Source organism: Bos mutus, chromosome 13 (assembly GCF_027580195.1).
Source record: "Bos mutus isolate GX-2022 chromosome 13, NWIPB_WYAK_1.1, whole genome shotgun sequence".
NCBI lineage: Eukaryota > Metazoa > Chordata > Mammalia > Artiodactyla > Bovidae > Bos > Bos mutus.
The window spans coordinates 59,538,423-59,562,390 of NC_091629.1; the positions used below are offsets into that span (position 1 = coordinate 59,538,423).

General features: G+C 37.9%; 1 protein-coding gene across 8 annotated transcripts in view; it reads right to left on the reverse strand.

The window, feature by feature from the left end:
- Window positions 1-23,968, reverse strand: part of ODAD2 (outer dynein arm docking complex subunit 2) — a 167,181-nt gene that overhangs the window by 37,041 nt on the left and 106,172 nt on the right. For 3 of the 8 annotated variants that reach the window (XM_070381806.1, XM_070381803.1, XM_070381807.1), the window contains 3 exons: window positions 9,959-10,147; window positions 7,871-8,092; window positions 1,093-1,891 (listed from right to left, as the gene is read on the reverse strand). In XM_070381806.1, coding sequence (XP_070237907.1) covers window positions 1,742-1,891; window positions 7,871-8,092; window positions 9,959-10,147 — 561 coding nt within the window. In that variant the 3' untranslated portion in view covers window positions 1,093-1,741. Of the gene's footprint in view, window positions 1-1,091; window positions 1,892-7,870; window positions 8,093-9,958; window positions 10,148-23,968 lie in introns of those variants that run through there. The other 5 variants (XM_070381804.1, XM_070381799.1, XM_070381800.1 and 2 more) reach the window with 3 other exon arrangements.

The following is a 23,968-nucleotide window of genomic DNA, read 5'->3' on the forward strand; positions in this document are numbered from 1 at the left end:
AAATCTTTTCAACAAATGATGTCCTTATGCCTTTCCCTAAATGAACTTCAATTCACACCTAGCATCATAAACTAAAATTTCCTCATAATGGGTCATAGACTTAGATGTAAAACCAAAAGTTGTAAAACTTCCAGAAGAAAACATGGAAAATCCTTGTGGCCAATGTGTTAGGCAAAGGTTTCTTAGATGTAACACCAAAAGCATGATTCACTTTTTAAGATCAATTGGATTTCATCAAATTTAATAATGTCTACTCTTTAAAAGACACTGTTAAGAGACTAAAAAGACTAGCTACAAACTGGGAGAAAATATTTGCAAATTATACCTATGGTAAAGAACTTGTATCCAGAATATATACAGAACTCTTGAGATTCAATAATAAGGAAACAAACAGTGAAATTTTTAAATGGTCAAAAAATGTGAACATTTTCTCAAAGGATTTATGAAGCTAGCATATAAACACATTAAAAGATATTCTATATTACTAGTAATTAGGAAAATTGAAATTGAAGCCATGAGATACCATTATACATCTATCAAAACGTCTCAAAAAAAAAAAAAAAGATTGGACATACCAAGTGTTGGTAGGGATGCTCCCAAACATTGCTGGTGTGAATGTAAAACAGCATGAACACTTTGGAAAACAGATTTGGCAATTTCTTCCAAAGTTAAACATGTACCATATGATCCAGCCACTCACTCATAGGTATTTACCCAAGAAGACTGAAAGCACATGTCCATATGAGACTTGGACATGAATATCTACAGAAGCTTCATTTGTAATAACCTAAAATGGGAAAGAACTCAAAAGTCCATCAACAAGTGGAAGGACAGACAAATTGTGGTATGTCCATACAATGGAATACTACTCAGCAATAAGACTGAACTAGTGATACATGCGGGAACAGAGACGAAGACAAAAACAACTCAGCTGAACTGAAACAAGTCAAACAAAAAGTCGAGCACATACAGTATGACTCTATTTATGTTAACATCTAGAAAATGCTAACATATAAAAACTAATCTATATTGATAGAAGGCAGATCAGTGGTTGCCCCAAGACAGAGCAGAGCAGGAAAGAAGGTTTGCCAAGGTTAGCAGAAAACTTTGGGACATCATTATCTTGATATTTTAATAGTTTCATGTGTGTGTGGGGGTGTGTCTGTGTCTGCGTGTGTGTGTGTGTGTGTGTGTATGCACAGTTCAGTTCAGTTCAGTCGCTCAGTCGTGTCCGACTCTTTGCGACCCCATGAATCACAGCACGCCAGGCATACATCTAAATGTCAAAATTGACCAAATAATATACTTTAATTATATACATGTGTATGTTAATTACACATAGAGTTAATAAAGCTATTACATTTGTAAGTTAAAAATAAAAATAAAATGAGGAAAACACGACACATAAATAATATTAAAGTTAAATATGATAAACTAAAACCTAACTTATTGGAACCCTACTCAAATAGAAGCACTCTTCCCTCACTCTGCCACTGCTGGGACTATTCCAGGTTACATTTCTGCAGCCTCTTCAATTTCCTGCCTTTCAGAAAGACATTGGTAGTTTTTATCTGCCTGGTATAGACATCTGCATAAACAAACCCACTGTCACTATGGAGAAGGCAGTTTCATGCCTCTTAAAGGTACTCATCAACTTTCTATTTGATCACTTTTCTGTCTTAGGAAAGGGCTTGTCTTGCTCAGTTTTTCTGCAACTTCTTCCCCTCTTTCAATCATTTTCTTATGTCACAGTCTTGTTATGATCAGCAAATGACTTTGATTTATCTCCTGGATGTCTTATATTTTCAATATAGTTGCCAATAGCTCTGCTTCCGTGTTCACAAGGTTTTGTGATGACACAGACCATGGGCTGATACTTGGAGAAGGAAGTCTGCATGAAACCATAAAAGGATAAGAACTGGATTATTCCTGTCCCATTGTATCCATCAGAGCAGGGTATTTACTAGTTCCTATAGAAGAGATTTTAACATGGAGAGGCTCTACTGCAAGGATTATTTTTTAACAACTCTTTATTTTATATTGGAGTATAGCCAGTTAACAATGTTATGATAGTTTCAGGTGGGTAGCATACAAGGATTATTTTTCATCATAACTGAATTAGGAAATCTTTGTTGACTGCTTAGCGTGTTTAAACACAAACCCTTTGGTAACCTGTTCTTTCTTTGGCTCCCAGAACTCCTGGTTAACCTGCTGACTTCCTAAGTTCACTGTGATGGCTCTTCTTCATGGTTTACAGGCTCCATGACTGAAAATGTAGACATTTCCCAGGCTTCTCTAAACTCTCTGCCAAAAACATCTTATCCACCCTCCATCATGACTTAATACCTCTCCAATGACACTTCCTGAATCTGCCTGCTCTTCTGTTCTTAGGCCAATGCTGTGGAATAAGAAAACCACTAACCACCTATGGAGAACTTGAAACATGGCCAGTCCAAATTGAGATGTATCATAAGTGTAAAAACATTCACCAGATTTGGAGATTTAGTACCAAAAAAATGATAATGTAAAACATTAGCATTTTATTTCAATGATTATATGTTGAAATAATATCTTGAGTATACTGGGTTAAATAAAATATATTACTAAATTAATTTTGCTTGTTTCTTTACCTTCTCTTAAACTGGGGTTACTAGAAAATGTAAAATGGCATATGTAGCTCACATTACATTTCTACTCGATAACATTGCTCTAGACCTAAAACTCAAGCTGACCGTTTGAATGGAACACATTAGAAACTGAACTCAATCTATTCCAGACCCTCAAGCCTGCTCCTTTGCTGTTACTACAGAATAAACACCAGTTGGCATGAGACAGATACACTGCATAATGGCAGCTGCTACTGTTGAGGAAATTGTACAGGGAAACAGCTAACTCTAGAATAAACTACTTCTGAACAGGGTGACAGGATGACTCTGGTAATTGTCAAGGAACCTGTCCACATGGCTCACAAGCAGCTGCTACAGGAGTGTTTGCAGGTCTAGGAAATAAAACCACACAGCTGTCCCTCAGGGACTGGTTCTAAGACTCCCGTGGATACCTAAATCCATGGATGTTCAAGTGCCTTGTATAAAATGATGTAGTATTTACATATAACCTACTTTAAAAAGTCCTATGTACTTTTTAAAACTTTTTATTGCGGTATAAGTCAATGGTTAATATTATGTTAGTTTCAGATGTACAACACAATGATTCACAATTTGAAAAGATTATATACTCCTTTATAGTTATTACAAAATATTGGCTATATTCCCTGTGCTGTACAATATATGTGTGGATGCTAAGTCACTTCAGTCGTGTACAACTCTTTGTGACCCTATGGACTGCAGCCCACCAGGCTTCTCTGTCCATGGGGTTCTCCAGGCAAGAATACTGGCGTGGGTTGCCATGCCCTCCTCCAGGGGATCTTCCTGACCTAGGAATGGAACCTGTGTCTCCTGCAACTATTGCATTACAGATGCATTCTTTACCACTGAGCCACCAGGGAAGACCAAAATGTATCCTTGTAGTTTATTTATTTTATACATAGTAGTTTGTATTAATGGGCTTCCCTGGTGGCTCAGGTTGTAAAGAATCTCCCTGCAGTGCGGGAGACCTGGGTTGGATCCGGGGGTTGGGAAGATCCCCTGGAGGAGGGCATGGCACTGCACTCCAGTATTCTTGCCTGGAGAATCCCCATGAACAGAGGAGCCTGGACGGCTGCAGTCCATGGGGTCGCAAAGAGTCAGAGACGACGGCGACTAAACACAGTGTGCATTAATACTTTTTAAACCCTCACCCCTATTTCTCCCCATCCTACTTCCTTCTCCCCTCTGCTAATCGCTAGTTTGTTTTCTGTGAGTCTGTTTCTTTTTTCTTATATTCACTAATTTGTTGTCTTTTTCAGATTCCATATATAGTGATAACATACAGTATTCACTTTTCTCTGTCTGACTTATTTTACTTAACATAACGGCCTCCAAATCCAACCATGTTGTTGAAATGACAAATTTTAATTCTTTTTTATGGCCGAGTAATATTCTATTGTGTATATATACATACATTCTATTGTGTGTGTGTGTGTGTGTATATATATATCCACATATTATGCATATATACACACACCACATCCTGTTTATTCATTTGTTGATGGATACTTAGGTTGCTTCCTTATCTTGGCAATTATAAATAATGCTGATATGAACATTGGGGTTCATGTATCTTTTCAAATTAGTGTTTTGATTTTCTTTAGATATACACACAGAAGTAGAATTGCTGGACCATATGGTATTTCTATGTTTACGTTTTGAAAAATCTCCATAGTGTTCTCCATAATGGCGGCACCAATCCACATTTCCACCAACAGTACACAAAGGTTCCCTTTTCTCCACATTCTTGCCAAATTTGATATTTGTGGTCTTTTGATGACAGCCATTCTGATGGTATGAGGTGTTATCTCTCTGCAGTTTTGATTTGCATTTCTCTGATGATTAATGATGCTGAGCATCTTTTAATGTGCCTGCTGGCCATCTGTATGTCTTTAAATCTCTAGATTACTTAAAATATGAAATACAATGACCCTGATGCCAGGAAAGATTTAGGGCAGGAGGAGAAGGGAGCAACAGAGGATGAGATGCTTGGAAGGCATCATCACCTCAATGGACATGAGTTTGAGCAACAGGAAGATAGTGACGGACAGGGAAGCCTGGCGTGCTGCAGTCCATGGGTTGCAAAGAGTCACACATGACTGAGTGACTGAACAACAACAAATACAATGTAAATGCAATGTAATAGTTCTGAATACAATGTAAATGATATGTAAATATTTGCCAGTACATGTGGCAAATTTCAGTTTTGCATTTTGGAACCTTCTGGAATATTTTTTTCTGAATATTTTCAATCTATGGTTGGTTGAATCTATGGTTGTGGAGTAGAACCCACCAATAAGAAGGGCTGACTGTCAGCATTTGACTAGAAAGGTGCTGTAGCATTTAGGAACAAAAACAGTCAGGGATTTGCCAAATTAGTGGATAAAGTTTATGTACATTTGAAGTCAGAAATGTTAGCATGTTAGCAGTTACACAATGTGACACATTGACTGCAGGTACTGTAACACCCTGATATGCCTATGAGAGCCGGACCATAGAGAAGGCTAAGCACCAAAGAACTGATGTTTTGAACTGTGGTGCTGATAAGATTCTTGAGAGTCCCTTGGACAGTGAGGAGGTTAAACAGTCAATCTTACAGGAAATCAACCCTGAATATTCATTGGAAGGACAGATGCTGAAGCTCCGAAACTTTGGCCACCTGATGTGAACAGCCGACTCATCGGAAAATACCCTGATGCTGGGTAAGATTGAAGGCAGAAGGAGAAGAGGGTCACAGAGGATGAGATGGTTGGATGGCATCACCAATGCAATGGACATGAACTTGGGCAAACTCCAGGAGATGGTAAGAGACTGCATGCTGCAATCCATGTGGTTGCGGAGTCAGAAAGGACTTGGTGACTGAATAACAACAAGTGCCTATATTTTCTTGCATTGTCTTGGTTGATGGAAACTTCCTCTTCACTTAGCCCAAAACCTGGAGTTAATTTTGACTCAACACTTTCCTTTATTCCTCACATCCAAGAAACTATCAAACCCCACTGGGTTCTACCAACACCCAGTACACTATCATCCACAATTTTAACTCTTTAAAACCAAAGAAGGAGGACACAGGTCCTCAGGCTTCCCCCATGGCCACATGAGGGAGAGCCCACCATAAAGACAGTCTCTGTGTCAGGACAGAGCAGCCTACAATAAGCTTATAAGAATCATATTTTTACACTCATCCTCTATTAGAAATGGCAGGTAGTTGGGAATGCAGGTGAGCAAGGCAGAGAGAACCTCAAGACACCCTTAGCTGACCTGGGAAGGGGTCTCAAGGGCAACAAACCCAACTTTCTTTGTTGTTCTCTATCCTGTCCCTCACTCTAATCATTTTTGTTACTTTATTTTGTGATTTACATAAAGCTATGTGGGTGGGTGAACACGGTTTCAACACTTTTCGTAGCACAGCACAATTCGTAAATGAGTTTAGATTACCTATGGACTTGTGTTAGAAGAAATAATCGAGACTTGCATTTATAGCTGGTATAAATGGAAATTGAAGTGTAACAGGTAAACATTATTAAATTTGAATTCTGAGTAGTCTATAAATTCTCTTCTTAAAGGAACTGGCAATTGTCTAAGCATGGTATATGTCTGACACTTTACCAGCTACTTAACTTTTATAGCTTTTAATTTTTTTAAAAGTCTTTAGGCTATGCATATTAGACTGTACTTATTCAATAATAGAATGTATAATTTTAAGTTAGAAAATCTTTTTTGAAGTGTGAACATGATCACATAGAAGTGATGGCATTTTTACCATTCTTTAGCAACTTGAAGTTAACATTCCAGTATATCTTTTATAATTAACTTTAAAAAATTGGTGCTTAGTTTAAAAGGTGCTTTTTTTTTTTTTTTTTTTTTTTTTTTGCTTGAAGAAATCAATATGGCCTAACTTGTGTGCTGTAAAAATGGATTTATAATGGAAAAGCTGACACACTTGGGTTTAATCGGGTTTAAATTCAGAAAAATTAACATCATATTCTTCAACTCTAATAGGTTTAAAGGATAAATTAAAAGAATCACCTCAAAAAATTACCAACTGGCATTTTAAGAATCTTATTCCTCTGAAGATGTTTTGTAAGTTAAGAGTTAGTTGCTCAGTTGTGTCCGATTCTTTGCAACCCCATGGACTATAGCTTACCAGGCTTATCTTCATATTCAGCACATATAAGTTTGAAAGATACATTAACTGAAGATTTTATTAGCTTTTGTTTAAAAGATCAAGCTGACTTTGGACATATATTTCAAAATGTAAATGCCTCTGGCTGTCATAGGCTCCAAGCTGAGACACTGGACAGTAAAATTACATTGTACAAGGAAACAAGCTGTAGAAAAGGACTATTAACTTGAAACCAATTTTTCCTAATACTTGTAAGCTATTCATGTACTCCTAAGTATTTTTATATACATTGTCATAAAAATACTTCACTCAGAAGCTCTAGGTAGTTCCCAACATACAGATACATCAAAGCCTATGCACAGAAACTTTCCTACTGGATATTAAAGGCAAAGAAAATTTGACGCACAGTTTTTTTCTTTAAAAAAATGTCTTTGAATTGGCTCTTTGCTTATGGGTAAGACTGGCAAGACTATCTAGTTGCTGTTTGTCAGCTCCTTTCCTGTGTAGTTGGTGCCTCTATTTACTATATAGGTGCTAAGTAAATAAAACATTAAGCAGAATTATGAATATCACTGATTGTTCATACACTATATATTTTGTTTGAAAAGTGTTCCTTGCTCAGTTGTGTCCAACTCTTTCAGACTCCATGGACTGTAGCCTACCAGGCTCCTCTGTCCATGGAATTTTCCAGGCAAGAATACTGGAGTGGGTAGCCATTCCCTTCTCCAGGGGATCTTCTGACTCAGGAATTGAACTGGGGTCTCCTACACTGCAGGCAGATTCTTTACCATCTGAGCCACCAGAATCCCTCCCTAAAAACATATGTTTTGTTTAATCCAATTCGAATTATGGAACAACTACTTAGTTAACTGAGTATATATTATATTCTTTGATTTAGAAGGAATTTATTTTCACACAACTTTTCTGCAGGACAAACCATGATAATGGTAACACATAACCCACCCATAGTCGTGATGCAACAAGTGGGTAGTTTTGTGTGTTCAAACACCCCTTCTAGTAAAACCTTCACATTACTTAAGTTTCTTTCCAGCATACACTGACTTAACTTGGACTATCGCACAAAGTTGATCAACAGTACCTTCACGGCTCCATTCTCGTGCATGGTAACGCAGTTGTCGGCATCTTCTGAGAGCTGGTACAAGGCTTGGGCTGTTGCTCTGTGCACGTTGGTGTCATTTGATTTCAGGTACCGCACTAAGGGAGCCACCGCCTTGTGCTCGCCGAAGGCCACTCTGTTTCTGCCCCACATACAGCAACGTGAAATCGTTTCTGCTAGGTGACGCCTCAGTTTGTCGTTATTCTGCACAAGGAAAATGAACTGTGGTATGTGCATCGTAATGACCCTGTGATGTTTATGCTCTAGATGAGGGGTCCCCAAAACTGAACAACAGCAAACGTCTAGGCTCTGATGCCTGATGATCTGAGGTGAAGCCGATAATAGAAATAAAGTGTACAATAAACGCCAATGTGCTTAAAAGTCAAAGTGTTACTTGCTCAGTCCTGCCTCACTCTTTGCAACCCAGTGGACTGTAGCGCTCCAGTGTCCATGGAATTTTCCAGACAAGAATACTGGAGTGGGTAGCCATTCCCTTCTCCAGGAGATCTTCCCAATCCAGGGATTAAACCTGGGTCTCTTGCATTGCAGGCAAGTTCATTACCATGTGAGCTACCAGGGAAGCCCTTGAATCATCCTGAAAGCGTCCCCAACCCCCACTCCTGGTCCATGGAAAAACTGTCTTCCACAAAACCAGTCCCTGGTGCCAAAAAGGTTGGGAACCAGTCTTAGATGTTAACTACCCACTGGCTACATAGTTGGTGTCTAGATGGAAACTAGTATTTTGGTGGGTCACCAATGGATCAACGTTCTTTTTATGAACTGAATAGAATACATGCAGGCAAAGGTGATCAGGTATCAGGCATTAGTTATTTGCTCAAGGCTCAATTTCCTTCTGAGTAAGTCCACTCACAACACAGACCTACAGATCAGCAAGTAGTCAAATAATAAAAAATAATTAAGGAATATTGGACATTCTTAAGGGACCCTATCAGACAACTTGGATAAGCAGATTCATCCTACTTCTTCACCCTAGGAATACTTACACATCAGTAAGATACCTTGGTTCCTAAGAGGGAGAAGACAATGCAGTAAACAAGGTCAGGTGCTGAGTCCCCCATTTTCCTTTCTGATTGTGTGTGTTAGTCGTTCAGTTGTGTCTGAGTCTGAGCGACCCCATGGACTGTAGCTCACCATGCTTCTCTGTCCATGGGATTCTCCAGGCAAGAATACTGGAGTCGACTGCCATTCCCTTCTCCAGAGGATCTTCTTGACCCAGGGATTGAACCCTGGTCTCCTGCATTGCAGGCAGATTCTTTACCCTTTGAGCTACAAGGAAATCCTTCTGTATTGTTTATGTAGACTACATCCTTCTTTTTGGATGTTATTACCTCATACATGTATAATACAACTGAATAATGCTCTAATTTTCTGTTTGTTAATTACACTGTTCTCTCGATTAAGGACTTGAGAGTCCTTAACTGGAACTGGCAGATATTCTTAGGAATTCAGTATGAGACTGGCCCAAAAGTCTTCTAGATCAAACAGGCTTCCAATCACTGAATTTCTGCTTTATGACTTTTCTGCCAAGCAGCAGACCAAGCCATGCTCAAATATCTATGGTCATGGTGAAGTCATTATCTCTGAAGGCTGCTTGTTCTATCTAGTACAGCTCTGGATAAAGAATACAGTGATTGCCAAAATCTTCTAGCTCAAGAGTGCCATCGACACAGGCTTGCTAAGCTTAGAAAGGAGCATTTAAGTTCTCAAGTTGGCATGAATAATCATGTTAAAGATCATAATAATGATGATGGTGATACGATAGTTAACACTTCTATAGTAACGTTTATATTTGCCACCACTTTACTTGCCAGTGATAAGTGAAAAATAGCCTCTATTTTTACAAAGCTTCTGCATATTAACACTTTACAGTTTGAAATATACTTTCACGGTTATTTGTCTCAGAGAAATTAAATGAAATGAATTTACTAAATCTCATACCTCATAAGTGATGGATATTAAACTTGAATCCAGGTCTCTGGATTTTGAGCTCATTGTTTTTGCTACTACTATGACAATATGCATTTTGAAATAAAAAGATACATTACTTACTGTATTTGCTAGCTTGGACAGTAAAGGAACAACTCCATGATCTGTGATAACAGCTAAATTTTCTTGATCTTTTGCTATATTCGTAATAACAGCACATACACTGGCCAACACTTCTTTATTATCTGATTTCAGTAAATTGACAACAAGTTCCAAACCACCAACGAAGGAACGAACCATTTCTCCAGCATCCTAGATAACAATAAAAATAAAGATGATATCAAAAATAAACCCATATTTAGCATTTTTTAAAAAAGCACAAAGTAATGATAAGGCTGTGAGTTGTACCTTTGGTATGAAAAAATTCAGTTTATTCATATGTTATGTAATTTTTATGTATGTATGTTTGTATATGTAACACATGCTTCCCTGGTGACTCAATGGTAAAGAATCCACCTGCCAATGCAGGAGATGCAGTTTCAATACCTGGGTTGGGAAGATCCCCTGGAGAAGAAAATGACAACCCATTTCAGTATTCTTGCCTGGGAAATCCCACCGACAGAGGAGTCTGGTGGGTTACAGTCTATGGGGTCACAAAGGATCATACACGACTGAGCGACTAAACAATACACAGCACATACACAGACACAGCTCAGTTTCAACAAATGCAGACTGAAGCACTATTACATGAGTCAATGTGATAACTACTGGGGATACAGAAGTTAACAAAACCCAACTGAGTCTTAATTAACAAAACACAATTGAGCAAGGCGAAGACAATGGGAAGAAGAGACAGGAATGTACAGCTGAAGGGAAGAGTTCATTTCCTTCAGGACCAGGTCAAAACAACATTCACGTATTCTCCCAATCTCCTGTCTTACTTCCCAGTCTGTTATTGTTGCTGTTAGTCACTGAGTCGTGTCTGACTCTTTTACAATCTCATGGACTGTAGCCCGCCAGGCTCCTCTGACCATGGGATTTCCCAGGCAAGAATACTGGGGTGGGTTGTCACTTCCTTCTCCAAGAGATATTCCCAACCCAGGAATTGAACCTGTGTCTCTTGCATTGCAGGCAGATTCTTTACCACTGTGCCACCTGGGAAGCTCTACTTCCCATTAGACTCTTCTGCATAAACAATGCTCCGGACTCTAGGATTATTGCTGTTCCCTAAAGTACCAAGTTATTTTCTTTACCTGGAGTTTAGCCCTACCCAACTACACACTCCTGCTCTGTTCTGAAAATCTGACGTCTTTTAATAGCAGCTTAAATAACAGCTCCTCCATGAAGTTCCCCACCCATCCAACCGGCCTTCCCTTCTCAGTGTGGTCACTCCCTCCCCTCCACATTCTTGTAGTTTTCTCCAAAAATCCATTTCCTCACCCTCTTCTGTTTGCCAAGTCCTGGTTTTGCTTGGTTGTCTAATTCTCAGACAAGTATCAGGAGAGACTGCCTCTGACCTGGAGCTTCCACCCGTCCTGGAAGTCTCCTACCCCTTGCCAACACTTTGCTTAGGGGCAGCATACATATGGCCCAATTATGGCACATGAGCTCTGGATGATAAATCAGAAGTCTTCTGGAAGGGTTTTCCTATTTATAACAACACTGAGAATGGTAAAACAGGAGGAGGACAAGAGCCTGGTTCTTGTAGACACTGCTGAGATGCTGAATCAAGTAATGCTAAAGTCTGATCTGGCTATTTAGAACCAAAGGAATCTATAGCCATTTTTTCCATCATATTGTAATGATTTTCTTATGGGTCCTTTCCCCATTAATACATGAGTTCTTCAAGAACAGTCACCAAGTGAGTCAGAAAGAGAAAATCAAATATTGTATCGTAACACATATATGTGGAATCTAGAAAGATGCTATAGATGATTGTATTTGCAAAGCAGAAATAAAGATACAGAGAGCATATGGATACCAATGGGGAAGGGGACGTGGGATGGACTGGGAGATTGGGACTGACAAATAGACACTTTGATATTATGTATAAAATAGGTAACTAATGAGAACCTACTGTATAGCACAGGGAACTGGACTCAGTGCTCTGCGGTGACCTAAATGGGAAGGAAACCCAAAAGGGAGGGGATATATGTATCCGCATAGCTGATTCTCTTTGCTGTACAATAGAAATAAAAATCAAATAATAAACTGTAATAAGAATTAAATAAAATTTTATTTTATTAAATTAAGTATTCAATAAAAATTTTTTTAAAAAGAGAGACACCTGGTCTTTGACTCTCACTTGGGCTATCTCACTCTGTCACTCAGAGGACTTTCAATAAATGTTTGTTGAAAAAATAAAAGGAATAAGAAGACTATAACTTTTAAGATACTTCACCACAGTCACAAACAGTAAAAAGAAGAGTGTGCTAGCTTGGTAAGACAGAGTATAAATGAACTGGCCTCCAGTCTAGTGACTTCCTGGTTCTCTGACAGCAGTTATCATGGAGCCTGGGAGCCGCAGCACTGGGGCAGCCCCAGGACAAATAGCAAAAGTGGCCACACCTGCCTCTGATCTGGGACCTCCCTGAGGTGTGTGGTGCGAGATCCAGCGCACCGGTGTCAGCAAGGTCATGGTGCGGCTCACAAGGGTCTCATAACAGTTTATGTTGATAATCTGTGCTACACTCGAGGCTATAGGCCCCTCCAGAGTTCGTTTTGAAGGTGAGCTTTTTTTTCGTTTTTAGGTTCAAAGGTTTTAGACACATGACTTCTTGCCTCACATAGTTTCTATGGAAAGGGAGACAGTATACTTGAGGATGGAAAAAGTAATTCCTCTGCCAAAACTGTCTTTCACTAATGCTGAGCGACTGGGCAAATTCACTACATTTTCCACCTTCTCACATATCTTAAAAACTAGTCTTTGCCAGTTTTGCCGCTGGTACAATATTGGCTATAGACAATTCAACTTTTTAATGGAAAAATCTTTAATAATGATGATGATAATGATGATGATAATAATAGTAGTACAATAACAAGAGCTTTTTTTTTTTTTTTTTTTGCAATTTACAGAAGACTTCCGCATACTTTATCTCTTCTGCCTAGGGAACCATGGCGCCCTCATCTTACAGACAGGCAGTCTGAAGGTTCATGCACAGTGAGTGACAAAGCTAAAAAAGCAGATCTCTCGATTTCTCATTTAGTATCTTTTCACTACACAACTGTGTGCGTGGACTTGGAAGTACCAATAGTTGAAGTTGTCACATTAAAGTTAGTTTATAAACAGTCAGAAGAAGCCTCCCAATTTAGAGAGTTAATAATTCCAAAAGGGATGAAGCTATTTGCCAGTGACATTTCCTAAGACAAAAACCATAATTAAAAAGAGAATATGAAACACCTTCATGCTGCTATGAGCTTGAATGGTTGAATAAGTAGGGAAAGGGGACAAGTTCAAATTAAACAAAATTAAGTATTTAATGTTAAATGTTTTTGGTTAAAATTCAACTAATAGGAAAACACTAATGCAGATTATTATTTACAGACTAATGAATAAAACAGAAAACTGGCTGTTTGGCACACAGCAAGTAAACTAATAGGCTTGAAATCCCCTCTTTCGCCTCCAGCAAAAAGAACCGGCAGCCTTCTGATGAGGTGAGATACATACAAGGCAACTTTAAAGCACATGCAAGGCAAGTGTGACGTGACTTAAGACAAAAATTTTTGACCAGAAGGGCTATAAAAACACTACACTACTCTGGCCATATAGAGACCATACAATGCATAACATTTGAAACAGATTTTAAAATAGCACCCTGCATATAAAAAAAAATTTCAAAAATGCTATATTCACATTAGAATAGCACATCAGAGAAACTAAAACTGAACAGGCAAATCTTGTCCTAAAGGTAAATTCAATAAATTTCTTTTCAAATTCTAAATATACCTCTGTATACTCAAGAACAGTTCGTTTGTGGGCTCTATCATAATAAGGTCCTTGTTTCTGTTGCTAGTAAACAAGTCCCACAGCTTAAATATACACACACATACATATACATACATACATACACACATATACTATACACACACACACACACACATATACATGATTTGGAGTTACCTGACACTTTCAAATATAGTCCTTCAAAACTGGAAAGCAGAACCTCAATTATTATTCCTTTCCTTCTGAACTGATGGAAAAATAAATTGACTTTCGGTAAAATAAATAATGCAGTGGCTCAGTCTAGATCTATGTAGCAGAAAATGTATTAAACTTTGAAGGTGGCTTTATCCAATTAATTTACACAAGACAATTTTTTTCTAAAGTTAATGGTTCTGATTTTCCTCTATTTCCTTAGCCGAATTTAAGATAATTTTTTAAAATATCACCGTCAACTGTGATTTTTTTCCATTTTACTACACCTTGTGTTGATTCTACTTTAGATGCAATTCTATTAATGAAAAAGTCTAAATTGTGAGGCACTCTTGTGAATCAGCCTGCAATGCGGGAGACCCAGGTACCATCCCTGGATTGGGAAGATCCCCTGGAGAAGGGAATGGCAACCCACTGCAGCATTTTTGCCTGGAGAATTCCATGGAGAGAGGAACCTGGCAAAGAGTTGTACACAATTGAGCAACTAACACTTTCACTTTCACTATTGTATATTCAGAGGCTTATAGAGGCAATTAAAGGACATTTTTAACTGATGACATATTTTAAAGAAGTTTATAAGTACAAGATGCTAAATAATATAAGACATATTATCATCTAGTAGCTATTATATGTAAATCAACTGTGCATGTATAAGTTTATATATATTTTAATTTTAAAATACATATATTTAGAATTTTTCCCACTTATAATCAGTAACCCACAGATTAAGATGTAAAACACTTTCTGGTTAAGATTAATCAGTGAGTTGTATGGGTCAGGCTAAGAATAATAAATAATAAATATTTTTTATTTTAAAATAAAATAAAATAATAAAAAATAAATATTTTTTTAAGAATAAACTTAAAAAAAATTAACTGTATCAAATACTACACTCTTAAAAAAAGTCTCTAATTTATGAAGAGGTTCTTCTCCAACAGTTTACTTGTTGGGTCTGTTACATTATATTTTCCTGTTGAACAAATTGGGTTATGAACTTTGCCTCATCTGCCATATTCACCTGACCTCTTGACAATCAATTACACTTCAAGCATCTTGACAACTTTTTCCACAATCAGCAGGAGGCAGAGTTCGTCAAATCCTAGAGTGGATTTTTATGCTACAGGAATAAGCAAACTTATTTCTCGTTGGCAAAAAGGTGTTGACTGGAATGGTTCCTATTTTGATTAATAAAGATGTGTTTGAACCTAGTTATAATGATTTAAAATTCATGGTCCAAAACCACCATTAGGTTTGCACCAACCTAACACCTGCAATGAATCCTCATGCTCAGGAATGTTCTAAGATCTGAAACTGGCTTTCTGGTCTTCCTCCTCTTCTGTGTTCCTGTAACTGATTTTTGTAGTAAGTGGTTTTCATTGGTCTTCCCTCTCATTTATCAGCTTCTCTGAGAACACACCTCAAATTTAGCAGATGTGGTCTGACTGGAGCAGAACTTGGCAGACTTCTCACCTCCAAGAGCTCCACTCAGTGCTTCTGCTGTGGCGGCTACTTCAGCAGGTACAATGAATTCATGTTAAGCTCTGCAATTCAGCCAAAACCCCTACATCTTTTACAAGTGAGTTACTGTATAGCTAACGCTCTCCTATCCTGCATTTGTGAGGATTCTAGCTGCTTTTTATTGTATAAATTGGGTTGGACGATTTTTCATGTAAAAGAGATAAGTTTTTGATTAAATTTCACATGGTAAAATTTATCTATTTCTGTTTAATACTGTCCTTTGAGAAACCAAGTAAGCTACCTAGGATATTTAGAGGTAAATAATTTATCCAAGCATTCTCATCTTAAAAAAAAATTCCTTAAGAAGGTAAAAAAACAGTTGTTAAGGCAGTAGTTCTTAAACTTTGTGGCACATTAGCATCACCTGGGAGACCTTTTCATGTTCCATCAGCTCAAGTTGGGCCAAGTGAATCAAAGCATGTGGGGGTGGGAGCCAGCGCCCAGAAGGTCTTTAGGTGACAATGCCAATGTGCATCAAAGTTTGGGAAGCCCTGGTTTAAGACTTTGAGTCACATAGTGAGAACAGCTGGGAGCATAGCTTGGTTTCATTACTATTGGCTGTATTGCTTTGAGCCACTACCCAACTTCTCTAAGTTTCCATTTCCTCATCAGTAATTAAACAACAAACTTGTAAATAACCACTGAGTTAAAGAAGAGATAACTATTTCCTAAAGAAGAACACAGAAAAACAGTAGAGAAAAATCAATGAAACCAAGAGTTGGATTCTCAAAAAGATCAACAAAACTGACAAATCCTTAGCTAGATTAAGGAAGGGAAAAAAAAAAAAAAGACTCCAAATCCAAAATGAAAGAAGGTACAAGACAATTTAGAGAAATAAAAAGGATTGTAACAGAATGCTATCAACAATTGTATGCCAACAAATTGGGTAACCTAGAAGAAAAAGAAATGGATAAATTTCAAGAAACACGTTGTTGGGAAATAACAATCAGCCAAAACGGCGGTGGTCAGACTCTCATCACATGTTCTCTCTCTCTCGCCCCACATTGTTTACAAAGTCTGTAAACAGTGACTTTGCATGGTATGATGCAACAGCTGATATCATTTATAGCAGAGCGCACGTGCATCATGCCTACATAAGCACCACGTGAAAAGCCTTTGCAGCCCACTGCAGAAGCGTCAACCATTAGTGAATAAAGCATTTTGGCCTTGCAGCTGCGAATAAATACTGTCTACAGTACCTACGGCTCCTCATAGGGACTTTTTCCAGCTTTCCATTTTCTTCCAGCTTCCCTGCTTGTCTACCCTGGGTTTAGCAAACAATGAGACACACATAACCTACACCAACTGAACCATAAAGAAATAGAAAATAGGAATAGATTTATAACTAGTTAGGAAATTGAATCAGTAATCAAAAACCTCAAACATACAAAAGCCCCAGGACTGGATAGTTTCACTTGCAAATTCTATAGAACATTTAAATAAGAATTACCAGCAATCATCAAACTCCTCCAAAGAATTGAAGAGGAGGTACCACTCCCAAAGGCAGTGTACGAGGCTAGCATTACTTTGACACCAAAACCAGATAAAGACAATATAAAAAAGGAGAACTACACTCCTCAACAAAACACTAGCAAACCAAATTCAGTTGGATTATACCCCATAACAAAGTAGAATTTATACCTAGAAAGTATGAGTAATTCAGGGCTTCCCAGGTGGCACTAGTGGTAAAAACCCCTTCTGCCAGTGCAGGAGATGTAACAGACGCTGGTGTGATCCCTGTGTTGGGAAGAGCCCTTGGAGGAGGGCACGGCAACCCACTCCAGTATTCTTGCCTGGAGAATCCCATGGACAGAGAAGCCTGGCAGGGTACAATCCATAGGGTTGCAAAGAGTTGACACAATTGAAGGGACTTAGTGTGCAGGCATGGGTGATTCAACAAAAGAAAATCAATATACTGTCCTACATTAACAGAATAAAGGTCAAACCCATAAGAGCATGTCAGATGATGCAGAAAAAGTATTTGACAAAACTTAATGTCCTCATATGATTTTTTTTTTAAGTTCAACAAACTAGGAATAGAAGAAAATGATCTCAACATAATACAGGCCAAGTAGGAAAAACCCACAGCTGAGATCATATTCAATGGTGAAAGACTGAAAGTTTCTCTCCAAGATCAGGAACAAGTGTGCCTGCTTTCAGGGTATACAGCCAATATTTTATAGTAACTATAAATGGAATCTAACTTTTAAAATTAGTGGATCATTGTGTTGTACACCTGAAGCTTATATCATATTGTAAACAACCATATTTCAATTTAGAAAAGTTAAAAATACTATGTGCCCAGAGAAATGGAGGGACACAACATTGCATCAGAAACTGGGGTCCTAGTCAATGTCCTAGTCTGTGAACTGTGACAGCACAGTTTCTGATGGTGGTCAAGTACAGGGTGTGTTCCTCGGAGTTCTTGGCTGAGCGGGAGATAATGATGTAACTTAATGGATGACATTTTTCATTTAACAAAGTAACTGGTAGCTGATAAGCTGTTGTTCAGTTGCTAAAGTCGTGCCCAATGCTTTATGACCCCATGGGACTGCAGCATGTCAGGCTTCCCTGGCTTTTACCATCTCCCAGAGTTTGCTCAAACTCATATCCATTGAGTCAGTGATGCCATCCAACCATCTCATCCTCTATCGCCCCCTTCTCATCCTCTATTGCCCCCTTCTCCTCCTGCCCTCAATCTTTCCCAGCATCAGGGTATTTTCCAATAAATCAGCTCTTTGCATCAGGTGGCCAAAGTATTGGAGCTTCAGCATCAGTCCTTCCAATGAATATTCAGGGTTGATTTCCTTAGGATTGACTGGTTTGATCTCCTTGCTGTCCAAGGGACTTCCAAGAGTCTTCTTCAGCACCATAGTTTGAAAGTATCAATTCTTCAATGCTCAGCCTTCTTTATGTCATCTGTACATGACTACTGGAAAAACCATAGTTTTGACTATACATACTTTTGCCAGCAAAGTGATGTCTCTGCTTTTTAATACGCCTTCTAGGTTTGTCATAGCTTTTCTTCCAAGGAGCAAGAGTCTTTTAACTTCATGGCTACAGTCACTCTGCACAGTAATTTTGGAGCCCAAGAAAATAAAATATGTCACTGTTTCCACTTTTGCCCCATCCATTTGCCATGAAGTGATGGGACAGATAAACTGTACTTTCAAATAAAATGGTTCAATGGGGATGTCCCTGGTGGTCCAGAGGCTAAGTCTCCATGCTCCCAAAGCAGGGGGCATCCTAAACCAGCAATCTCATTACAGCCCTCTTCAGAACAGGGGCTGAGAAGCCTGGAATGGGAAGCAGTCGCAGGGCAGGAGGGGAATCCAAAGCAACACATCTGCCCCACGGATAGTGGTCCTTTCAGCTGGGATCTGAAGACAAGCTTAATCACACCCTCACTTGTTGTGGCCCTTTAAGTCCCAAGCTGAAAATCAGGCACACAGAAAAAATATCTGTAATACAGTTCACTTTAGTTTATAGGATTTTAGAAACCGTGGACTAGATAAGGAGCATACTTGGAACTGCTTGACTTGAAAATAACCCTAGATAGGTGGGCCACCAAACACGGATTTCATTTTAAACAGCTTTTCAGTGTTTTAAGAACCTGTGCAGCTTCTTTGGCACATGGTGGACAGCTATACATTCTTTGGCAAATGTGAGCTCCTTAAGCCGTGTCTGTGGCAGTCGTCTCAGTGTGAAATTACAGCTCTATGTACTTCTTGTCCAGGTTCTCTCTGGCTTCCTCATTGGACATGGCTCATTGGGCAGCTGAAGTTAAACAGAGGGTGATGTCAGATTCCTGCCCAGTTTCATCAGCTGTGTTCTGTCACACCTGTAGTCAGGAAGCTAAAACTTCCCAAGCTTGTATTCTAATCTCTCAGAAATTAACTTTTTCTCCTTTCTTTTGGGGAATAGCTCTCAAACATCTTCTAATTGGCTTCTGTTTGGGGCAGATCCTGAGGCCACTGGTTTTAAAGTTACTAGAGATTTTTTTCCCCTCTGAGATAAAAATTCACAACCAAATATTATTTTCTAAACAAGCAGCAAAATTGGGTTTAAGAAGGTTACAAGGCCAAGTGATCACATAGATACATTACTGATTTGGTAGACAGGTTGAGTTTTCTTCCTAGTGTGACAGCTGTTTTAATTATAGAGAGTATTTATTTCAAAATAAGATACCTGTTTCCCATCTAATTCACAAGGAAGTGGTGACTGCAAATTAATATGAATTATGTGAATCATTTCTTATAAAAAGGCCAATAGAGCCTGGTGGGCTACAGTCCATGGGATTGCACAGAGTCGGACATGACTGAGTGACTAACACTTTCTACTTTTTATTAATAAAAACTTTTAAAAGTCATTAATGAAAAGGAACAGAATTAAGAAAATTAAGTACTATCTTACATCATTCACAAAAAGAAAATATTAAAAAAGGCAGTCATAGTTTAAAAAAGAAACATGCTCTTATCAATGCTGGAAAAATGCTTGAGGTAAGTGGTGTAACATAATTATACATTCTTTATGTGAATTCTGTAATTTTTCATTATCTCATTGTTCACAGAGCACAAATTTGAGTTGATTTTCTGCAGCATGAAATTTTGGTTCTTAAGAACAAAGAATTTAATACACAGATCTTTGCCAGATTCAGTTTTTGCATTCTTTACATCACAAGTTCATAATGCTGAACACCTGTTCAACCACTGTTTTTCTCCAAAGTGTGTTTGATCATTCAGCTGGAAAGGGACAGCTTTTCACTTCCATTTACAAATATCTCTCACTTTTTACAAAACAGCTCTTCATCTGCAGCCAGACTTCCAGCTCATGAATTTTACTAAATAACATCACTACAGAGGTCACATCTTACAATCTCTGTCCTTTTTAGTAATCTGAACAGGGAAACAACAACAAACTTTCCTTAAGTCTTAAATAAATCCTTTTAAATAAAACTACTTAGAAAAATATGCAGTGAATTTTTATGCTTAGTTCACTTTTAGTTCAGCCTCTGTTCTTTAGATCTTGAGAGACTGAAGAAAGTTGAGCAGCTTTTAAACTGAAGATGCTCATTTCCTATCTTAAATACTCTTTAAAGTTTAAGGCCATAAAACAGACTTACATTTCACACCCTGATTTTTCAAACATATAAGGTCCGGACAGATAATTATTAGGCTGGTAAAACATTTATCTTTCACTTAGTACATTTTTTAATCACCAATTACTGATCAAAAACTATAATATATAGGCTTCCTCCAGAATGAAGGAATATTTGAAGCTTCTAGCTGAGACACTGGCCTCCTGGGAAAAAATGTCAATATTTTGTACTACAAAAACCCCACATTCCATTTGTTAATACATCTAATTACAACATAATACAATGCAAGTCCAGTGGCAGCTTACGTGGTGACTCTTAATTTGTCACAATTATTCCACGATTCATTACTGAACTACTCTGTTGCCTCACTCATTCTCTGATAGGGAGCTTTTAATATTTCCCTGCAAGAAAAGAGGCAGTCCATTCACTACATGTAATTTTCACATCTCATTTTCTTAACAGATCTGAAAATGTGTTCTCATGGATATGTTGTTAACGGTATAAAAAATGGGTAACATCTGTCTTCAACAGCTGACATCTCACCACATCGACTCCACATGGACACGTACGTAGTGTGCTCAGCTTTTACGACGCCTGACAGATGTTCAGGGACCCTGAAGTAGAAATGACCTGTCTGAAGACATGCCTTCTACTTTCTTCCCACTGGGGCTGCCCTTGGCTATAACTGACAATAGCTGGTTTCTGCCGCATTGATGTCAGTGCCATTAATCTAGACAAAGAAGTTATTTATTTCAAAATGATGCCAACTCCTATGATTCATAAGTTAATAATTCTAAAGTGACTTGCAAAAGTATCTTACGTCAAAAATGTGGAAATGCTTTCTTACCAAATAAAAGGAAATTTTTCCTAGAAAGCTGAGTCATAAACTTACCTGAAACAAGGAGGCATGAGGAGGAGGGGGAAGGAAGAATGGGCCAAAATATTTGGCAGGACCTCGTCTGATTCTGTTATTTCACTGTGAGCAGGATGCCCGGCATGTTCAAAGTGTTTCCTGCCTCTATTCTCCCACAGAACTTACTCTTATTTGAGAAAATTTAAATTCACCTCCAAATAATAGAATATACAAAATACTACTTGAAGATTCTAAATTGAACATGCTGCTGCTGCTGCTAAGTTGCTTCAGTCATGTCCGACTCTGTGCGACCCCATAGACGGCAGCCTACCAGGCTTCCCCGTCCCTGGGATTCTCCAGGCAAGAACACTGGAGTGGGTTGCCATTTCCTTCTCCAATGCATGAAAGTGAAAAGTGAAAGTGAAGTCACTCAGTCGTGTCCGACTCTAGCGACCTCATGGACTGCAGCCTACCAGGCTCCTCCGTCCATGGGATTTTCTAGGCAAAAGTACTGGAGTGGGGTGCCATTGCCTTCTCCGAAATTGAACATAGCTAAGTGGATTAACCTAGAGAAGGGAATGGCTACCCACTCCAGTATTCTTGCCTGGAGAATTCCATAGACAGAGAAGCCTGGCTGGCTATAGTCCATGTGGTCTTTGGTGGGAGTGGAGGGCAGTGGAAGGCAGGAGAGGTTCAGGAGGAATGGAGCTCTCTATGGAGGCTTGGGTCTGGACTGGTCCTTTGGGCCAAGGGTTTAAACACAGACAAGATGGGTTGTTTTTAAAGTTTGAATGTGGTTAAGTTTAGGTTGTTAGCAAAGAAGACCGGTTGGGTATTCAGGACAGAAATCCTGGGCAAGAATAATGAATATGAAAACACTAGAAAATCTTTTAAAGCCAATTACAGATAAGTAGGCAAATTTAGAGTTGAAATCCATAGGAATAAAGGATGTAATTAACATGTAATAACAACATTAATAGAAATGTTATCCATAAAAATGGTACCTCACCAATGATAATATTAAATTTCTCTTTTCAATGATGATTGAGAGTTAACCGGTATCTCTAACAAGCTTCTCCAGGAAAAGGAAAGACCTTTGGTATGCTTTTACCTCTTACCTTCCACTACCTAACATGGTTTTTAATCATTTGATGGTCTAGATGCTGACTGTTACTGTGACAATACCATGTTTTATTTTAATGGCTTTTATTTTATGCCACTATTTTTAAAGAAATTCTTTCTCAATAATTTGATAAAAATTGAAAGCCCTATTATAATACAAATTCTTATTTAGCAAAAAGTCTAATGATTTATTTGTTCATTATTATTTCTATAATTCATGTTATTTTCTTTCTTATAATCTTCTGTTTTGCTGGAAAACATTCTAAAGTAAAATTTTTTTTCAGAGAAGACTCATGGAGGATAACTTTCCTGAATCCCAACATTTCTAAAAGAACAATGTCTTCATTCCATCCTTACCCTACACTCACTCAGGTGCTAGTTTTGCAGGATATAGAATTCCAGGATAAAAAATGCTTTCCTTTAAAGACAGAAAAATTTTTGTTACATTTTCCTTAGAATTCACTGTGAATGATGTTGATTCTTGTTCTTATATAACTTTTTCCTTTCCTTTAATTTCTGGAAATGCCAAATTTGAATTTGTGTCTAGGTATAGATAAATTCATTTTCCCTACTTGGCACTAAATGGATCTTTCAATCTGGAGACTAGAGTCTTTCTTCAACTCTTCAGCTTATAGAAACCACCTCCCCCTTTTATAAATGACTGTTTATTCCTTTTGCTTTCCTTTTGTGTGCTTGCAATTCCTATTTTATTTTTACATTTACTTTACATTTTTAGTTGTTTACTAGACTTTATCATCCAGGTCTCTTCTTACCTTTGCATATCCCAGTACCATACATAATGTAGTATTTGTCTCTTTTATTAAATGTATTGTTTCCAAAATATATTTTTAATTGCCAAAAGCCCTTTCTTAATCTATGAATACTTTTTATTTAGCCATTTTGGGCTTAGCAGCATCCCTTGGGTCATTCTAAGGATATTAATTTTAAAGATTTAATTTTGTCTTCTTCTGTTCCTCTGAAGTTAGTTCTGCTTATCAGTCTTGGTTTGTCTCTAAAACCAATTAGCTTTTCTTAAAGATAATTAAGATCATTAAAGATATGAAAGATTGTTTAAGGAGGATTAAGATCTTTCTTAAAGAATATCCTTAAAGAAATCCTTCAAAGATGTGTAGCAACCTTTCCTCAATAGGCTTCTTTCTTGCTCCCTAAATAATATCATTTATATTTTATATTTTTAAAAATTTTTTCGACCTTATATAGTAGGATTATACTGTATCTCTGCTTCTGAAACTTGCTTTTATTTTGGTCAGTGTGTTCACAAGATACACTGATATCGATGCAGACATTGCTGAAGTACATTCATTTTTTATTGCTGCACTGGATGACGTATTATGACTGTGCTGTCATCTTGTTATTCATTTTCCTACA